At 38.0% G+C, this 20,662-nt stretch overlaps 1 protein-coding gene across 3 annotated transcripts in view; it reads left to right on the top strand.

The window, feature by feature from the left end:
• The first annotated feature begins 1,918 nt into the window (after window positions 1-1,918).
• The window catches only part of LOC308670265 (uncharacterized protein), a 62,172-nt gene continuing 43,428 nt past the window's right edge, over window positions 1,919-20,662 (top strand). The window contains exons 1-6 of one of the 3 annotated variants that reach the window (XM_081331684.1): window positions 1,919-2,789; window positions 4,843-4,903; window positions 5,000-5,193; window positions 7,635-7,728; window positions 8,449-8,516; window positions 14,561-14,663. In XM_081331684.1, coding sequence (XP_081187810.1) covers window positions 2,703-2,789; window positions 4,843-4,903; window positions 5,000-5,193; window positions 7,635-7,728; window positions 8,449-8,516; window positions 14,561-14,663 — 607 coding nt within the window. In that variant the 5' untranslated portion in view covers window positions 1,919-2,702. Of the gene's footprint in view, window positions 2,790-4,842; window positions 4,904-4,999; window positions 5,194-7,634; window positions 7,729-8,448; window positions 8,517-14,560; window positions 14,664-16,412; window positions 17,191-17,218; window positions 17,372-17,469; window positions 17,515-17,938; window positions 18,122-20,662 lie in introns of those variants that run through there. The other 2 variants (XM_081331682.1, XM_081331683.1) reach the window with 2 other exon arrangements.

Raw genomic sequence — 20,662 nt, 5'->3', positions numbered from 1 at the left:
TTAAAGGCACTGGAGTAGAAGCTAGGGGACTGAGTTCTAGTCCCTCTATCTATCTGGGTGATTTTGGACTAGTCACTAACTCACTCAGCCTTAGTAAGAAGCAAATAGCAACCACTTCCAAAAAAACATTGCCAAGAAAACCGCACGGATTTGTTGCCAGGTATATGTACTTTGGACTTGAAGTTATACAGCTCTGCTTTTTCCAATATAACATTTGTAGTTATAATAGTCAAATCTGATATATTGCAGAAATGTTTGAAATTATCTGAGACTTTAAAGCCAAGTAGAAATGTAGAAAATATTATTTCAGAGATGTTTAACTCACATTGAAATTCATCTACTGTAGAAGCAGTTGAAAAGAAAGAAAACTTCTTATCCTTTTTGTCTGGCTTGGGTACAGGACAGATTGCATTTCATTGCATTTGTTGAATGATAAACAGAATTATGCACATATGTGTTTCTTTTTTTCCATTACAGGATGGGTGTACCCCATTAATTGTTGCTGTAGCTGAAAATAATCGAGAAATGGTAAGAGTTTCTTCTTCAACAAAAAGCATCTGTGCATGCCACAGATAAATTGGGAAGGTACAGTTTGGTTCATGTAGCTGATAACTCTAGCAGGATTTTAGGACTGTTTTTAAGTGTTCATGCCCCTGAACATAACGGATAATCAGTCTGCTAGAATAACATTTTCTCAATATAAAAATCTCTTGGATTGATGCTATTATTAACATTACCACTGTAGTCTTATCTAAAAGTTTTGTTTCCAGCTATATTATAAACTGCCTTTCGGATTAAAAAAAAACTTGAAAATAAAGAAAAAAATGTAGGTTTGTTACCAAGTGGTTTACATTTTAGACAAAACACTGATGTTTCTGTTCAACGCCATTTTCAGTTTGTTTTCAGTCGCTTTTCTATAAAGGAAATTGACACTGCCGTTGATAGTCTGAAATGCGGTAAAACACCAGGTTTCGATGGCATTCATCCAGAATTCCTGATAAACTCCAGAAGGCGTGCATGGAATTGGATTAATAAATTCCTCTCAGAAATAGTTTCTAATGGCTGCCTCCCACCAGAATTCAAAAAAGCTAAACCCTGTCAAACCACAAGACAAGAGTTGAAAGCTACTGCCCAACTGACCTTTTTAGCTCCTCTTGCAACACAGTGAAAGATTAATTATAAACTACCGGTAATACTCAGCTGTATATATAAACCAGTGACTGAACGAGTGATACTGTTAAGGGCTTGTCCCAGTGCCTAGAGCTGTCAAGGCCTGGATGAGAGGAACAACCTTAAACATTAATAGAATCAAGTGACTATAGATTCAGGGTCCAACAGGTTCTAGGGTGTTTTTTAGTTATGGCAGCTGTGGCTAAGAAGGCCTTGCACAGATTTATCTTGTGCATAATATTACCATTTTGTGTGAAAAGAGACAGGTATTGGGGATTAGTATGCAAAGACAGCTGCTAAGACAGATTTGAAAACTATTATAATGTTCCTTCTATTTCTAAGTTCCTAATATTTAAGTCTTTTTAACAAAATTCTCAATAAAATAATTCTATGCTCATGTATAACCCTAGACATATGTTTACAGAAATAAAATATTAAAAACAAATAATAACCACTATTGAAGCAGGAAATGATTCTGAATTAAATATATCAAATGTCAGCTTTCTTCTCAATATCTACTTCATAACTATACAGATGTTAGTTCAGAATTTTTCATTTTGTCTATAATCTGAAGAAGTTAGAACTAAATTGAAACAAGCTTGGAGAGCAAACCACTGCCTAAATTTCATTCAGTCACAAATTGCATCCAATCCTAGGACCCTCTTTTTGAGCAGTTTTACATAAATTTAAGCATGTGATTTTATAAGCCATTACAAGATAGTCAAACATTTGTGCCTCAGTTATTATCACAAGTCAGCAGAGAGTACAGACATATAGTAATAAAGTTGTATATAGACTTTATAGAGTTTGGGTGAAAATTTATAGCAATGGCTGCATATAGTTTTTGATCCCAAGCCTCGGGAACCCTATTGGTTTTATTGTAAGAGTGAACTTGTTATTTATTTTTTATTTATTTATCAAATTGGATGCTCTTGGATCACCATAGTAACTTTATGCAGTTTGTTAATCTAATCATATGCTTAGGTCTTATTAGTATAAAAATTGGTCTCATTCTATATGAGATTGCTGAATGCTTATGGGTTTTTTGTGCATACAAGCCTTTTTTCATATTTCACTCTTAGAATGTCATTCTTTTATTGAACCAAATAAAAAATTAATATTGAAATGGAAATTCCATAAAACAAGCAGTAAAACTGTTAAATCATGAACTTCTATACAATCTAAGATGCAACGGAATACAAATATTTATACCAAATATAACTTCCAGTTTAAAAATTGGAAGGCCTCACAATAGATACAAAAATCTAATTAAATAATGTTTGCTAACTGAGGAAGTTGTTTTTTATTTTTAAGGTATTTTTCTTCATTTAAACGTATGTAGTTTGAAGTACCTTAATATAAAAAGTTTTTATAATTTTGTCACTTGATTTTCTGCATTTTTATTTTTCTTTGTTTGGGTTTTTGACAGTTATTGACAACTACTCTTCTGGAGATTCAGTAAGGTAGGATTTAAATTTCGATTTAAATTCAGGAAGTTCCAGAAAGAGATAGATTCTTATTTTTGTATATATATGCATTTCTGTTTAAGCAATTCTGAAAAAGCAGATGATGATAGCTGGCTTTCTTCAGAAGAAGAGGATCTAGGCTGCAGTCCCAAGGTAGGATTTTGTACAATGAATACTCAAAACCACTAACAATGACAGTCTTGTTATGATACTAATTAATACTTGTTTGGATGGAAAGAAAATATGAACTACAATTCAGATCCTAAGTTTAATGCAATACATACAGCTTGAGCCGTGGTGATGCAGTGGTTAGAATGCAGGACTACAGGCTACTTCTGCTGATGGCCGACTGCCTTCAGTTTGGCAGTTTGATTCTTACCAGCTCAAGGTTGACTCAGCCTTCCATCCTTTTGAGGTGGGTAAAATGAGGACCCAGATTGTCGGAAGCAATATGCTGATTTTGTGAACCGCTTAGAAAGGGCTGTAAAGCACTATGAAACGGTATATAAATCTAAGTGCTATTGCTTGTTATAGCTAATCAGTATTCAGACTTTACAGATGAGATCCTAAATGAAATTATTGAAAAACTAAAGCAAAAGGTTTTAATCTGAAGAGTGAGTGCAGCCATAGAATAAGGGAACAAGTAGAGCAGTTTGAATACAGTATGCTATCCTAGTTTCAAGAATGTGGATACTACTGAAAAACGCCCAATAAGGGAGCACCTGAATCAGAAAACGTATTTTGACCTGCAATCAGAACAAAACAGATCCTTTTGGGATGGTTCCATCAGAAAGATTCATGTGCCTTGTTTCTGATACAGCAACATTCAAAATACTTTTAACTATTTCAAGTCAAAGAAAATAATTCATGATGTTCCACTGTGGAGAATAATGAGAATTTAAAACAAATGCTTTGTTTTTTGTTCTAGTTTCACAAAAATAGGAGGCAGAGCAGGCCATTCGAACTCCACCAATACCCATTCTACAGGAAAACAGATTAAAACATTAAAAATAATTCCTATAGCAAACAATCTAAACAGCAATTAAGTCCATATTTTGCATCTTGGTAGACCTGTGGAAGCAGCCACAGAACTGAGCCCAGAGAAGAAATAGACAACAGATGGTAGACTGGGTTCAATAGCAAAAACTTACTTACTCACTTGCTAAGTTCAATTAAAAAACCAAAGGTTGCATTTGCAACCTTGAAAGCTAAACATCACAGCAATATTTATAATGCAATTTCATACTTTTGCAGTTGGGAAATTTCTGGGGAAAAAGGACAGAAATCTCATAAAGATAACATTACATTACCATCCATTAACTGGGACTTCTCTATAATCAATAATTCTGAAATTGTTTGTATTCTCTAAATTTAATTGTTCTTCAGCATACCTGCCCTTTACTTCCAATGAATAGTAGCAAGAATAGGATGAACTTGCTATTTTATTGATTGATAATTCTAAAAGTCTTCATTATGTGTAAGTATTTAAAACTAGCCAGTCACTGGACCTAAAATCATATAGAACAGAGGTCCCCAACTTTTTGGGCACCAGGGACCATTTCCATGGAGAAAGGTTTTTCTGCGGACCAGAGGGTGCGTGGTTTTGTGTGCTGCCTACATCTCATGGATGGGGGTTTGCTTGTTTGTGTGGACCAGTTGCTGGCATGCCGCAGCCCGGTACTAGTCCATGGACCGGGGTGGGGACCCCTGATATAGAACAAAATACCCCAAGCTTAGAACAAAAAGTTTGGTTCTGAATTTGGAACAAAAATATTGGAACAGGATTTTCTAAGCTGAAGCCATTTGAAAAAGCTGTGTTGAGCTCAGGAGTGGGTATGGTTTTGTACTAGTATTTGGATGACTTTCTGTCATTTGAAAAATATGCATAGAATCAGAATTGAAAGGGGCTATTTATTCATAAATTCTATCTTCTGCTTAATGCTGTATTCCAAATTAAAGCACCCTAGCCAGGTGGTTAAAATTAAAATAATATGATTTTGTCAGTGTGGGTAGAAGTTTGGACTAGACCAGGAAGACACACTGTTTTAAGTTTCACTTAGCTCATACGTTGGTTACAGAATAAAGTAGGAAAGGGGAGGGTTGATAACATTTATCAATCAAGGTTTTTTGGAAGAAGAGCAAAATGTAAAGATAGTATAGAAATGCTTGTTACAGTGAAAACTTCTGCTTCAACTTTCATTCTTAGAAACCAGAAAAAACAAGTTTGGCTCAGCTAATGAAAGGTCCATGGGACTTCTTGAAAAATTGTAAGTTGCTTGGAAAAATAAGTTATGATTATACTGCCTATCTACAGAAAACATTAATTTTTTTTAATCTCTGTGTGTATTTGTATTTTGATGCAGTAGATGAGAAAGATTGCGCCATCCAAACAGAAGTCTTAGGCAGTTCACAGCAAAATAAAGCAGATTGTGAATTTGAAGAATGCAATGAATCCCTTCCTAAGCCTTTGTTCCAAGTCAAAACCTTTCCTCATTCTATCCATTCCTCTCCTGGCTCCTTTTCTAAATGTTCCCAGAGAACCTTGCATTCTAAACAGGTAATAAGTTTAAATTCATCCATTGTATTGTATTATTTATTGTATATTTTTATACCCACATGTGATTTTGTGAAGACAACGAAAACAAAAATCAGTCAAAAGAAATTATTAAAAAAATATGCAAAAAAGATTAATCCCAATAAGCAAGAATTAAATGATTCTGACAGTTCTTTTGCAAGCAGTAAGGAAGAAGAATTTAATGGGAAGAGGGAAGAAGAGAAGAAAAATGAAAAAGAAGAGGAGGAGGAGAACGAAGAAGAGGAGGAGGAGAACGAAGAAGAGGAGGAGGAGGAAAAAGTAAAAGAAATGGAGGAGCACTGCAATACAGAAGGGGAGGAAGAAAACATAAAACAAATTTGGAGCAAGGCAGAAAATAAGGAAGAAGAATATGTTGACACATCAGGAGGGAAAGAACATTCCAGAGAAAATGAACACGAGAGGGAAGCAAATCTTTTTAAGTGTAATAATGAAGTATGCAATGTACAAAATGACAAGATGCAAGGTGGTACTAATATTTGTGAAGCTTTTATTTCTGGTCATTCTGAATCTTCACATGACCATGCAATTACTAACAAGGTAAATAGGAAACTGCCTGAACATTCAATTGAAAAAAAATCTAGTTATGAAAATCAAATTCAGAAGTTGCAAAAACCCCAGGACACTGATAATAATAATAAATTGTCATATGAGAATCAAAAACGGTATTGCAAAAATGTTTTTTCTTTGGAGAATGTTGGAAAAACTACACTCTTTACTTTCTCTACTAACTCCCATGAAAATGGCATGGATTCCCTTTGGATGATATTGAAAGTCGTAATTGTGGATCAGAAGCAGAACTTGGAAAAACCACGAATACACAACAGAATATTAGGAATCCTGATTTTGCAGGATATCAGAAACCTGGAGAAAAGGAATGTATGGATTCAAAAAAAACTGGAAAAAGCAATATAGGAGCCAACAATGTATAAACATAGTGAGGATGAAAATCTGAAAACTTTCCAATCTGATTTGAAAGTAAATGAATCTATTGCAAAGGGAAAATGTTTTTAATAAAATTGGATTTCATAAATAAAAAACTGTACTTTATCAAGTTTGTTCATTAATGATACTTTAATGGCACAGCAGAAATAAAATCCATTCCTAATCATTTAGACTAGGGCACCCTAGCCCCCGGGCTGCAGCCTGTTCGAAACCGAACCATGGGAGAATGGGCAAGCACACGCATGAAGCTCCACTTTTGAGCAGAGGGCGCTTGGGCTCACATGTGAAGCTCCATTTGCAGGAGTGGAGCTTCATGAGCGCAAGTACTCTCCACTCACGTAAGTAGAGCTTTACTCACAAGCACAAGTGTTTGCCGCTCACACAAGTGGAGCTTTGCAGGTAAGTGCAAGCAACCTCCGCTTGTGCACAATCTCCATTTGTGCAAGTGGAGGGCACGCATATACACCACTGACACAAATGGAGCTGTGCATGTGCCTGCCATTCACAGCCCCCCCCCATGCTAGGCTGGGCCAAATGTGACGGACAATAGGCATGTTAGTACACTTACACACACCCCATACTGCATATCAGTCTTTAAGAATGGCTTCTAATTTTTTCTCAAAATTAATTTTATAATTTTAATTGTAAATTTTTTGGAAGATGGTACAAAGAAAATAAGGCATACAGATTCATACTATAACACAATTATATTTTTTATAGATTAATTTGATTAATACTGTAATTGTTTTATTGATTAATAAAATGATAGTAATAACCATTATTTTGTTGATGGTAATAATAACTACATAATATACACAATAAATAAATAAACGTATAAGTTATGGTCTTGGTATTATAACATTTTTTTCTGGTATTATAACATGTCATACTTTACATTACACTGAGGATACTTTATAGACATGTCAAACTCACGATATCACGTGACGTCTCAAGATGTATCGGGACAGTTTTGCCATTGCCGGCAGCGGTGGGCGTGGCTTCTGGTTGACGTGTCCGGCCTGTGAGCCGGCAGTTTGACACCCCTGCTTTAGTAGTTCAGTGTTTCTTAAACTTTTTTCTCTCAGGACCCTTTCCCATTTGTAAAAATTATGGAGGTCCCCAAAAGAGCTTTTGTTTGCATGGGCTATACATATCTATATTTATCATATTAAAAATTAAATTGATGCATTTACTTCTCATGATTGTTTGATAGGAATTTAACATTGTATTTTTAAGCATAGGCTGCTAAATAATTTTGATATTTTGGAGTCCTGGGAGAGTCAGTACATTTGTGATTATATATTCTTGGCAATATCCCAGACAGTTTATGACTCCCTGATAAAATCACATAGATTAAAATTTTATTCATAAATTCTAAATACTTATTTAAAGTAATAAAAGAACATTACAATTTCCAACTGATATGTATAATAAATACTGAATGTTGTTCTTTCTGTTAGGAGAAATCTTCAAAAGATGATGAACGTGGTGAACAGGATATTGCCAATAAAAAAAGTATTGTTTGTAGGCAGTCTTGGAGTCTCTCACCAAAAGGTATAAGTTTTAGTTATATTAAGTAATCTGCATCACATGCAAATTAGATCTAATAAAGTCACTTTATATGTTTATCCATTACAGTTTCATTGAGCTAATAGTTTAATAATTAAAATTCATAAAACAAATATTTAATTGGTTATTGCCATTATTTTTAATACAGTTTAATATTAAAAGATTAAAATATATAAACAAAATTGTTTTTGGAAATAGCCTGTTTGTAAGTAAATGCTTTATTATGAACTGGACATTTGTTGGGATGCTATCATATTACATTTCATTTTTCATGCTCTATGTTTAAAAAATGCTGTGGCTGGTTTCTAAAAATCTGTGTCAGGAGAAGGTTGTTTTCTTTTGTGGAAACTTCTTTTTAATTTGGGGGCTGACCAAGAATACAATTAATTTTGCTTTAATTCCTCAGCAATATTTAGTAAAAGTAGTGTGCATAGCTAATGTCAGAATGACATAGCTATGAGAAGCATTTAATTATTTAAATTAAATAATTGCACTATAATCTAGTTAACTCTTTTGTCTTGCTTTACCAAGGTGTGACTATAAGAATAGGACTGAGGAATGATAAATTGGCACAACCAAACAAATATGGAGGTGGAGGAATGAATAGCGTCTGACAATACTTTTCAAATCTGAATTGTCACAATCTCAGTTTTTGAATAATGAATACTAATTATTTTGTAAAGAATTTACTATTTTATTTTACAGCTAAATCAACTTTGGGCATGGACAAAGATGAAAAGGAGAACTGTACAGAATCTCCATGGGATTCAGAAGTAGGTTTTAAAAATTTTCTGTGCTCTATGAGTTCAAAGAAATACTTCCATTTTAAAATCTGTTTTGATATATTGTTTCTTGTATTAATCAGTTTTAGCTTCTAGTGTAAGGGTGTCAAACTGCCGTCCCACAGGCCGGACGCGTCATCAAGAAACTGCGCCCACCCCATTTCCGGCAATGGAGAAAAAGCTCCAATACATCACGTGACATCATGTAACATCGCGAGTTTGACATGTCTGTTCTAGTGTCTATGGATATATATAGTTATTTTCCTAAGCACAGAACATTTCTTATTAAATCAGAATAATTTTTGAAGCTCCAAGGAGTTTAGTTTGAGTTCTTTTCCACACAATTACTCATAAGCTTTACCCATTTTGTATTTTGCATTCTCAAAGTGGCCAGTGACAAAAATATTTTTTTTAATTTCAAACCATTTATTTATATACAGAATTCTAGGAATTCATCTCTATATAGATATTATATAGGTAAAATTTTCCATGTATTGATCTCTCTCTCTCAATAGATGGAGAAATATAGATAGAAATTTAATAATAATAATAATAATAATAATAATAATAATAATAATAATGATAATAATCATCATCATCATCATCATCATCATCATCATCATCATCATCATCATCTGCAATGAATCAGTCAGTACCTGACAAGGAAGAAACAGTGCAGTTCTGGAAGCAGATATGGGATAACCCAAAGAAACACAACAAGGATGCGGCTTTGTTAAAAGAGGTGGATGCAAATAAAACAGAAGTTGAAATAAAAGAACTAGTAATAACGACAAAAATGGTAGAAAAAAGAGCAAGGAATATCAAAAATTGGTCAGCACCAGGTGAAAATGAACTGCGTGGGTTTTGGCTGAAACAAAGTCATTACTAAAAGTCAATATGGGTTTGGCAAAAACAGATCATGACAGACAAATCTTATTGCATTCTTTGACCAAGTGACAAAATTAGTGGATCAGAGGAATTCTGTGGATATAATTTACTTGGACTTCAGTAAGGCATTTGATAAAGTAGATCACAACATACTACTTGATAAGATAGAAAAATGTGGGTTAAACAGCATCACCACCAGATGGATTTGTAGCTGGCTGACTGGCCGTACCCAGCGTGTGGTCCTCAATGGAACCGCATCTACATGGAGGAAAGTGTGTAGTGGGGTGCCCCAGGGCTCTGTTCTGGGCCCAGTGCTCTTCAACATCTTCATCAACAATTTGGACAAAGGGATAGATGGGGAACTCATCAAATTTGCAGACGGCACCAAGCTGGTAGGAATAGCCAACACTCCAGAAGACAGGCTTAAGATACAGGAGGATCTGGACAGACTTGAACACTGGACGCTACCTAACAAAATGAAATTCAATGGTGAAAAAAGTAAGGTTCTACATTTAGGCAAGAAAAACCAAATGTACAGGTATAGTATAGGTCACGGGCCGGCAACCCGCGGCTCCGGAGCCGCATGCGGCTCTTTGAGCCGTCTTCTGCGGCTCCCAGCCGCCCGGTGCGCGCGCACCTCCCCGAATGGGCGGAGGTGCGTGCGCACCTCCCCAAACCTTTGGAGAGGTGCGCACGTACCTCCGCGCGAACGGGCCGCGGCGTCGCTCTTTGAGGAAGCTGCCGCGGCCCGTCTGCAAAGCTGCCGAAAGCGGCAGCTTTGCAGATGGGCCACGGCAGCTTCCTCAAAGAGCGATGCCGCGGCCCGTTCCGAGAGGTGCGCGTGCACCTCCCCGAATGGGCGGAGCTGCGCGCACACCTCCCCAAACCTTTGGAGAGGTACGCGCGTACCTCCGCGCGAACGGGCCGCGGCGTCGTTCTTTGAGGAAGCTGCCGCGGCCCGTCTGCAAAGCTGCCGAAAGCGGCAGCTTTGCAGATGGGCCACGGCAGCTTCCTCAAAGAGCGATGCCGCGGCCCGTTCCGAGAGGTGCGCGCGCACCTCCCCGAATGGGCGGAGCTGCACGCGCACCTCCACAAACCTTTGGAGAGGTGCGCGCGTACCTCCGCGCGAACGGGCCGCGGCGTCGTTCTTTGAGGAAGCTGCCGCGGCCCGTCTGCAAAGCTGCCGAAAGCGGCAGCTTTGCAGATGGGCCACGGCAGCTTCCTCAAAGAGCGATGCCGCGGCCCGTTCCGAGAGGTGCGCGCGCACCTCCCCGAATGGGCGGAGCTGCGCGCGCACCTCCCCAAATCTTTGGAGAGGTGCGTGCGTACCTCCGCGCGAACGGGCCGCGGCGTCGCTCTTTGAGGAAGCTGCCGCGGCCCGTCTGCAAAGCTGCCGAAAGCGGCAGCTTTGCAGATGGGCCACGGCAGCTTCCTCAAAGAGCGACGCCGCGGCCCGTTCCGAGAGGTGCGCGCGCACCTCTCCGAACGACCGGTGGCTCTTTTCCTTTTTTAGGTTGCCGACCCCTGGTATAGGTGGTACCTTGCTCAATAATAGTAACTGAGAGGGATCTCGGAGTCCTAGTGGACAATCACTTAAATATGAGCCAGCAGTGTGCTGCAGCTGCCAAAAAAGCCAACACAGTGCTAGGCTGCATTAACAGGAATGTTATCAAAATCATGTGAAGTATTAATACCACTTTACAATGCCTTGATAAGGCCACACATGGAATACTCCATCCAGTTTTGGTCACCACGATGTAAAAAAGATGTTGAGACTCTGGAAAGAGTACAGAGAAGAGCAACAAAAATGATTAGAGGTTTGGAGGCTAAAACATATAAGGAACGGCTGCTGGAATTGGGTATGTCTAGTTTAATGAAGAGAAGGACTAGGGGAGACATCATAGCAGTGTCCAATATCTCAGGGGCTGCCACAAAGAAGAGGGAGGCAAGCTATTCTCCAAAGCGCCCGAAGGCAGGAGAAGAAGCAACGAATGGAAACTAATCAAGGAGAGAAGCAACCTAGAACTAAGGAGAAACTTCCTGAGAGTTAGAACAATTAACCAGTGCAGCAACCTGCCTCCAGAAGCTCTGAATGCTCCAACACTGGAAGTTTTTAAGAAGAGACTGGACAGCCATTTTCCTGAAATGGTATAGGGTTTCCTGCCTGAGCAGGGGGTTGGGCTAGATGACCTCCAAGGTCCCTTCCAACTTTACTATTATGATTATGATTATATACCCACTCATTGCCAAGCAGTTCAACAATATACTACAAGGAGGAGAAATTGAAAAGTGGCTAACAACTGGGAAAACCTACCTAATAATGAAAAATCCAGCAAAAGGGGCAACGCCAGGCAACTGCAGGCCAATTACCTGCTTATCAACAACTTTCAAATTGCTAACTGGTGTGGTAGCTGATGCAGTACAACAGCATCTAGTTGAAAACAATCTCTTTCCACCGAATAGAGAGGAAACCGCCCCAATAGCAGAGGAACAAAAGATCAACTCCTAATAGACAAAATGATCTTGGAAAACTGCAAGAAAAGGAAGACCAACCTGAATGTGGCGTGGATTGACTACAAAAAGGCATTTGACTCTGCCACATGACTCCATAAACAAATGCCTAGAAATAACAGGAGTCAGTATAAACATCAGAAAATTTGTGCAAAGATTGATGGCACAATGGAAGACACAGTTGCAGGTCAATGGTGAAAGACTGGGAGAGGTTAATATCGAGAGGAATATTTCAAGGAGGTTCATTATCACCACTACTATTTGTTACTGCACTGTTTCCTCTGTCAACAATACTGTATAATTCAGGACATGGCTATCAAACATCAAAAACATATGCCAGACTATATCCCACCTCCTTTACATGGATGATCTGAAGCTGTATGGAAAAAAATCATCTGAAATAGAATCGCTGCTGAACACTGTCCGGATATATAGCCAAGATATTGCAATGGAGTTTGGCTTGGACAAATGTGCCACACTTACTATCAAACAAGAAAAAATAGTGAAAATTGAAGGCATCAAGATGCCCCACGAAAATAACATTAAGAGTCTGTATGAGGAAGATTACTACAAATACTTCGGTATCCTTCAAGCTGACAACATCAAGCACACTGAAGTCAAGAAAAAGATTAGACGTGAATACATCAAAAGAGTGAAGAAGATCTTGAAAGTCCAAACACAATGGGGGAAATACCGTGAAGGCAATTAACACCTGGGCAATTCCAGTCATTAGATACACAGCTGGAACAGTGGACTGGACTCAACCAGAACTAAAAGCAATGAATAGGAAGACCAGAAAAATAATGACAATGAATCATGCCCTTCATCCACGCAGTGACATTGGCAGACTCTTTCTACCAAGGTGGACGTGGAATGCTGCAAGTACATCAGATGGTTGAAGAGGAAAAAATGGCTTTGGAAGAATATCTGAAGGACAATGATGAAGATGCACTGAAATTATTATATCAGGAAGGCTTACTGACTACTGGAGAGATCAAACTGGCCTACAAGAAAGACTAAATGAAGAACAGAATAGAGGCATGGGAAGACAAAGCACTACATGGCCAGTACATTAAAAAAATAGCTGGGCAAGCAGATAATAACAAGACCTGGCAATGGCTAAGAGCAGGAAAGTTGAAGAAAGAGACCGAGGGACTAATTCTGGCTGCACAAGACCAAGCCTTAAGGACAAATGCATACAAAGTTTAAATTGAGAAGACAGCAACACACAGTAAGTGCCGCCTATGCAAAGAAGCTGAAGAAACAGTGGGCCACTTGGTAAGCTGCTGCAAGAAGATCGCACAGACTGACTACAAGCAGCAGCATGACAAAGTAGAACACCATTGGCATTGACAAATTTCCCATTAGTCGATTGCAAAAGGCAGCCTTACTGGGAACTGCTTCCATCCTGCGACAATATTTGTAATACCATCAAACATCCACATCTGCCTATCCCAGGTACTTGGTAAGGACTCGATAGGTAGACAAAAATGCCAAATCCAGTCTGAACATCTGGCTGACTGTGCGATGATCAATAATAATAATATAATTTAGCATAGGTAATGAGAATAAGCCACTTTTTTGAAATACGTTATGTTTGAGGAAACATATAGACATGCTCTGTCTATACATTTGATTCTTAAAATCAAAATGAAATGAAGTCCTTCACTTCAATAAAGATTTGAGTAAATTATCGCTTAAACCTGTATGCATAGCTCTATAGCACCCTTATTATTAAAAGCAACGTGAACTTACTACTTCGCTTTCCTGCAAGTGCTGGTTGATTTAGATAAATCAGCTTAAAGTGCCTCCTTGAGACACATAATTCTATCTCTTTGCCGCCTCCATGACATTTCATTGCTGAGTTGAATTAAAGCTGCCCCACAAGGCACAGTAGGTACAAGTGTGGTCATAGAAGTTACCAATGGTGTTTAATATTGCTTAGTTGAAATCCTGCCCACAGAGTTAAATAAAGGAGTAAGTTTCTAATTATATGAAATATAAATCAATATGGTATAGGGTCCATAGTTGGAGCTGTGTTAATATTGAAGGCTTGATCTAACATTCAATAATTTTGCATTATGAATTGTCTTTATGGTTAAAGGTTACTTTAGTTATAAATACATTCTTTTTATATTTATTAAAATGTTTTTCTTGTATGAGACTCTAATGGCTTCTCTTATATGGCACATAAGAATAGTGATAATTGATACTGATAATTTTGGAATACTAGTAGTTCACTTTGCTTTTGATCCTGAATTGTAACCAACTCATTCTAGAATGCATTCTTCGTTAAACTAGGTGTGAGGTAGTTCAGAAGGGAGATTTGAAATTTAGTGCGTTGCACAGATCATATTTTTTGAATTTTGTTAAAAATGACTTTCCAGTTATCTTTTCTACTTTTCTACTCTAATAATTTGAAATGAGAACATTTACAATCTATAATATGAATGTCTGTTCAAACATTTCTTAAAAGCTAAACTTAAACCTTAAATTGCTTTTATGTTCTCTGTAACTAAAAGCTTTCATAATATGTTCAGAAATATCTTTCTTTTCTGTAAAAATATAAAGATAAATAAAATGCGTATATGACTATATTTGTATGTATGTTTCTCACATATGTGTGTTTCCAATAGTGTACTTCAGAAAGCCCCAGGAAACTAACTATTAATTCTTTGCCTACATCTCCTGCCAAAACTGGAATACACATGCACAGTATTATAGAAGAACCATTTAATGGTAAATTTGTCATAAATTATCTTTTTTGTTATATTAACATATATAAATATTGTAAATGTTTTTCAGTCATTTAGATATAGAAAATATAATGGATATATTGCCAGCAAATTTCCATAACTGAGTAAAACTTTATCCTGGGTCTGCCTGATTCAAGTTATGCCTTATTGCACAGGTTTTATACACACACACACACACACACACACATGAGTGTGTGTATATGTGTGTGTGTGTGTGTATAACTTCTGCAATAAGTGTGTGTGTATATATATATATATGTATGTATGTGTATATATGTGTGTAACGACCTTCGTTCGTTTCGCCGGGACCTAAAAACCTGGCTCTTTGAGCTATCTGGCCTGGACTGAGGGGTTTTAATGATTTTAAATTGTGATTTTGACTTTTGGGGGCTATACTTAATTTAATTTAATTTTAATTTTATATTGTATTGTTTTTAAATGCTGCCCTGTAAACCGCCTTGAATAAATAAATAAATTATATATATATATGTGTGTGTGTGTATGTATATATATATATCCGGCCCGCGAAGTGGTTTCATGTGGCCGGCGAAGCCATCCTGGAAACAATAAGGGAACGGCCCCTGCTGCCTTGGCCCTGGCCCAGGCCAGCTGGGAGCCAATGTACAATTTCGTGGTGGTCATCTATGCTGAAATACATTCAGTCTTAGCTTCACAAGGCTGTCTGGAAACAGTGAGGGACAGGCCCATGCCGCGTTGGCACTGCCCTCGGCGCAGGCTGGGGAGGTATCACCCTTTGTGAGGAATGAAGAAATGCACCATCGCCTGGAAGTGGCCAGCATGTGACCCTGCCTACTTTGGGCAGGCTAGGGCCTGGGCAGCATTGTGCTTCTCTTCAGATTCGTGCCATCCGGCTCAGCCTCTTGGCACTGTCAGGAAAGTGCCCCACTGCCTGCCAAAACCGGGCAGGCTGGGGGCTGGGCAGCATTGTGCAGGTAACATCGACTCTTATGCTGCTCATGGCATCCCCTCCCCCAGAACCCACCAAGCCGGATATGTGAAGTAGGCGAGGGCCATGTGCTGGCCACTTCCAGGCAATGGTGCATTTCTTCATTCCTCACGAAGGATGACACTTCCCCAGCTGCGTTTCTTGCCTGTTTTTCTCCCTGCCTCATCTCAAATATTTTCCCACCACTCGAAGGAAGGAAGGAAGGTGAGGGAGGGTCTGAGGGAAGTCCTGCCTTAGTCCTTCCCTGCTGCCCTTTCACCATCCCCTTGCCCCCTCCTCCTGGCCTATCCTGGGGGGTCTCCAATCCTATTGCTAAGGAAGGTTTGGATACAAAGCCAGGTCTCCTCACATGGAGAGGGAGTGGGCCTCCCTTTTGACTTTGCCCTCCAGTGGACCATGCCTTGGCCCCGGTCCCATCTCCTTCTGCCAGAGACCCTCAGATCTGTCCCACTCCTGCCCGGGCCCCCATTGGCACCTTTGATGCGAATGATGTAGAGCTGGCCACGCCCACTCAGTAGGCCACGCCCACCCTGGCCACACCCACCCAGCCTGCCAAGGGCAACTACAATGCTGATGCAGCCCTCAATGAAATTGAGTTTGACACCCCTGGCCTAACCCAAGGCCATCTATAGGCAGTAGCCACAGCAGTGGCAGCTCATATTTGTGTAAATTTTTTGGCTTTATTCTCCCTTTATTCTTTGTTAGCAAGCCAAAAAATTTACACACACACACACACACACATATATATATATAAGGCAATATTTATCTGTTAATCTCCATCAGCCAAACTTAATTCACAGCATTATTGTGAGAGTAAAATAGATTGATGGACTGCTATGTATGATTGAAATGGATTCACATTTGTAATTTTGTTACTGAAGAGGCCAGTATTGTCATGGAAATTTATCCCAAAATATCATTTTGTCAGTGTTTCTTACTTCCAGATATCTTTCAATAGAATATTTTTAATCCATTAAAATATGTCATATTGTGTTCTTGTTTGATAGATTTTTATAGTAATTTTATTAAAGGCTACGACTTACAATAATAAAAACTAATAAATGGACAAAAGAATAAAAGGAAAAGAAAAGAATATAGTAAAGAAAAAGAAAAGAAAATATAAAGAATTATCACAATTTATCACAATTTCTGAAAGTGATTAGTGTCAATCTGGTTCCTTTTAATGCACTTACTGCTGTTTGAGCAAGATGACTATTACCTTGTCTCCCACAGCTCTAGACCCATCAAAGACCTGTTGTCTTGCAAGAAGCAACTGTCTGAAGCACCTGGGGACGATCTCAAGTCTCCTTCTCTGAACAGGACTTACAAAGAGCAGGTCTACTTGCCAGCTCTTCATTCTGCTCTGGTTATTGGCTCTGCTTTTTTGGAGCTGTCTCCAATTTGTCATTTTTCCCTGGAAGTTTTGTTTGTAACAAAAAATATAACATAATACAAGTTTGGGGTTCACACAAATTTAAAAGTTACGGTATATTATCTAGCTAACTTGTTTCCCTCTTTTTTCCTAGGTAAACCAGGTTTGCAGGTCAGTACTACTTTTGTTACATAAAATGAACTTTATTTAAATATTGCTATTACTACATTGTGGTATCTTATTTCATTCTTTGCCAAATTATCTTTATAGCAAAAGATCACAAAAGAAAACTTGGTATGTGAATCTCCTGCTGCTGTTTTAAAGAAGGCAATCATAGAAAAGCAAAAATCAGGTAATTTTTGCTATAGTAGAGTATATGGGGCTTAAAATATTATGTCTTACATATTGTTGCATATTTTATATTCTAATATAATTAATTTCTTCTTTCAGATTTAATGGAAGAACTTGGTTTGGATGAAGCGGACGATATTGAAGGTCCTCAAATACTTTATGCATATTTATGTATCATAAATTTGAAAGTATTTGAGAACACCAATTTTTGCCATGTATTGCAAAAAAATAAAATAAAAATTTTCTTATGAAACTAAATGTGGCATCCTCTTAAAAAAAAGACAAACCACAGATAGTTTTCTCTTAAACTATAGAAGATTGAATTCTTTTCATTTGGGCTAAATGTAATTGTTAAGTCAATTTTTTTCCAGTACCTATCAGTATTTTAAGAACCAAATGCTGATATATTACAAATGTCGGAATGTTTCAGCCATATACTTTTTTCTTGTTAACATTGGCAACCTAATAGATCTTTATATTACTTGATTTTATAATATAATGGATTAACATTTGCAAAACTATTGTAGTATTACTGCTTTGACCTTTTTTTCTTTTTTGTTGTTGTTAGATACATCTGACTGGGATTCTACCAGCATTTCTCTTAAAAGCACTCCATGTGTTAAACCATCTGACAGGATTATGTTAGAAGATCATGTAGCTCCTAAACAATTCATAGAAACAAACGTTGCACCTGAAATCTCTGCCCCTGTGAAGGAAGACTCAGATACTCAAAACATAATTTCTTCAAAAGGTAGCAAAAATCAAAATGTTGTGCAAGAGGAGGGAGAATAATTCTGATCACAATTTAGATAACCCTAATCCGAAACAAATAATTCATTGTTTCTTCCACTCTTCTACTGGAAACATTCTGACATCCCGAAGTGACTCAGAATGATAGTTTATTCTAATGTTTTGCTAATTAGAAAGCAAGTTTTTTTTTCTTTTTCTGTAGAAAAAAAATTCCTTCCTAGAGAAGATTGAAATCTAATAAAGCCTTCCATTGCCTACAGATAGAGGATGAAATTTTATTGATTTTTTCTTCTTATATTTCATTAATACATTAGTCCACAGGCAATAGTAACTGAAAGAAAAAAACAAAGCAGTATGTCCTTTCCTGGGTAGAATTCTGCAGTTGGTCCAGTCATTTGTTTCTTCATTCTATAGTGAATGGATGACCCAGCACCCATAAGATTGTATAGCTAAAATCTAGTGACAAAATATTTATATTTGAATTTAATTTCAATAAAGGTTTAAGTGCAGGTTTCCTTTGAAGCTGCTTTCCAAATCAAGTGATCACCTCTGCATATCCTCTAATTTTTGTTCAGATGTACCAGTCAGATTTGGCATATGTTACTGGAAGACACTTCCTCCAGTAAGCTCACCAAAATTTTGGGAACTTGTGCCCAAGAATATACCTTTCTGTTTACTATAGCATACTCTCACAAAAAGCCACTTTGGGTTTTTCTTACCCAAAATTCTTGTGAATAAGATTCTTCTGACTTTGGCTTGTTACAGGGATACTTTTGTTTTAAAACAATACAAAGCAAATTCCATTGCATTTTTCCTTTGATGGGAAGATTCAACATTTGTCTTCATTCACAAATCTGTTTGTGAAGATTAATCTGAATTGCTTTGCATAAACCTAATGGATAACCATGTAAACCTGGAAGCTGTCTAAAAATGAAATCAGACCTTGTGCTCCATTAAGAAATAGAGAAATCAAAATTCGGGGTTTTGAATTGCTCGTAATTATATTCTAAGTTATAGATACTTTGACTGAAAAAACTGCAATAATATTTAAGATACTCCATATTAAATTCCCTTATGTGTACAAAAGAATGGACCCAAATAGAATGAACTACAAGACCTCAGACTGAAAATGCATATCAGGAGCTACATACATGAAACTAAGTTGGTGAAACTGTAGTTTCTGCCTTTTTACATATCTATTTTTCAGTATCCTAAAATGATATTCAGAAGTACAGTGTATTCAGAAAGTATTCAGACCCTCTTCACTTTTGTCAATTTTGTTATGCTGCAGCCTGATTCCACAGTTGTTGAAATTCAATTCTTTTTTTAATCCGCACTGAGTACCCTATAATGACAAAGTAAAAACAAAATTTTAGAAATGTCTGGAAATTTATTAAAAAGAACGGAAATATCACATTGGCATACGTATTCAGACTCTTCACTCATTACTTTGTTGAAGCAGCTTTGGTAGCAATTACAGTCTGGAGTCTTTTTGGATAACACACAACAAGCTTTGCACACCTGGTTTGGGGGATTTTCTGCCATTCTTCCTTGCAAATCTTCTCAAGCTCTATCAGGTTGGATGCTGACTGTTGGTGGACAGCCATTTTCAGGTCCCTCTAGAGATGTTCAATAGGGTTCAAGCCAGGGCTCTGGCAGGGCCACTCTAGGACATTCACAGAGTTGTTCCTCAGCTACTCCTGTGTTGTCTTGGCTATGTGCTAGGATCATTGTCATGTTGAAAAGTGAACCTTCAGCCCAGTCTGAGCTCCTGAGTGCTGTGGAACAGGTTTTCATTGAGGATATCCCTGTACTTTGCTCCATTCAGCTTTCCCTCAACCCTGACCAGTCTCCCAGTCCCTATTGCTGAAAAATACCCTCACAGTATGATGCTGCCACCACCATGCTTCGCTGTTGGGATGATATTAGGCGGGAGTTGAGCGATGCCTGGTTTCTTTCAGACATAACGTCAAGAATTGAGGCCAAACAGTTCAATCTTGGTTTAATCAGACCAGAGAATTTTGCTCCTTGTAGTCTGAAAATCCTTCAGGTGCTTTTTTGCAAGCTCCAAGCAGATTTTTGTGTGTTTTGCACTGAAGAATTCTAGCCATTCTGCCATAAAGCCAGATTGGTGGAGGGCTGCAGTGATGGTGGTTCTTCTAGAACTCTGTCCCATCTCCACACAGGATCTTTGGAGCTCAGTCAGAGTGACTATCAGGTTCTTTGGTCACCTCTCTTACCAAGACCCTTCTCCCATGATTGCTCAGTTTGACCAGGCAACTAGCTGTTAGAAAAGTCCTGGTTGTGCCAAATTTCTTCCATTTGAGAATTATGTAGGCCACTGTGCTTTTAGGAATCTTCAGTGCAGCAGAAATTTTATTGTAGCCTTCCCTAGATCCGTGCCTTGCAATAATCCTGACTCTGAGCTCTACAGGCAGTTCCTTTGACCTCATGGCTTTTGCTCTGCTACACTATGCCTTGTCAGCTGGGAGGCCTTCTATAGAGAGTTGTGTGCCTTTCCAAATCATATCCAATCAATTTA

This window comes from Vipera berus (genome assembly GCF_964194415.1).
Source record: "Vipera berus genome assembly, chromosome: 6".
Lineage (NCBI taxonomy): Eukaryota > Metazoa > Chordata > Lepidosauria > Squamata > Viperidae > Vipera > Vipera berus.
This window is presented reverse-complemented; position numbering and strand designations above follow the sequence as displayed.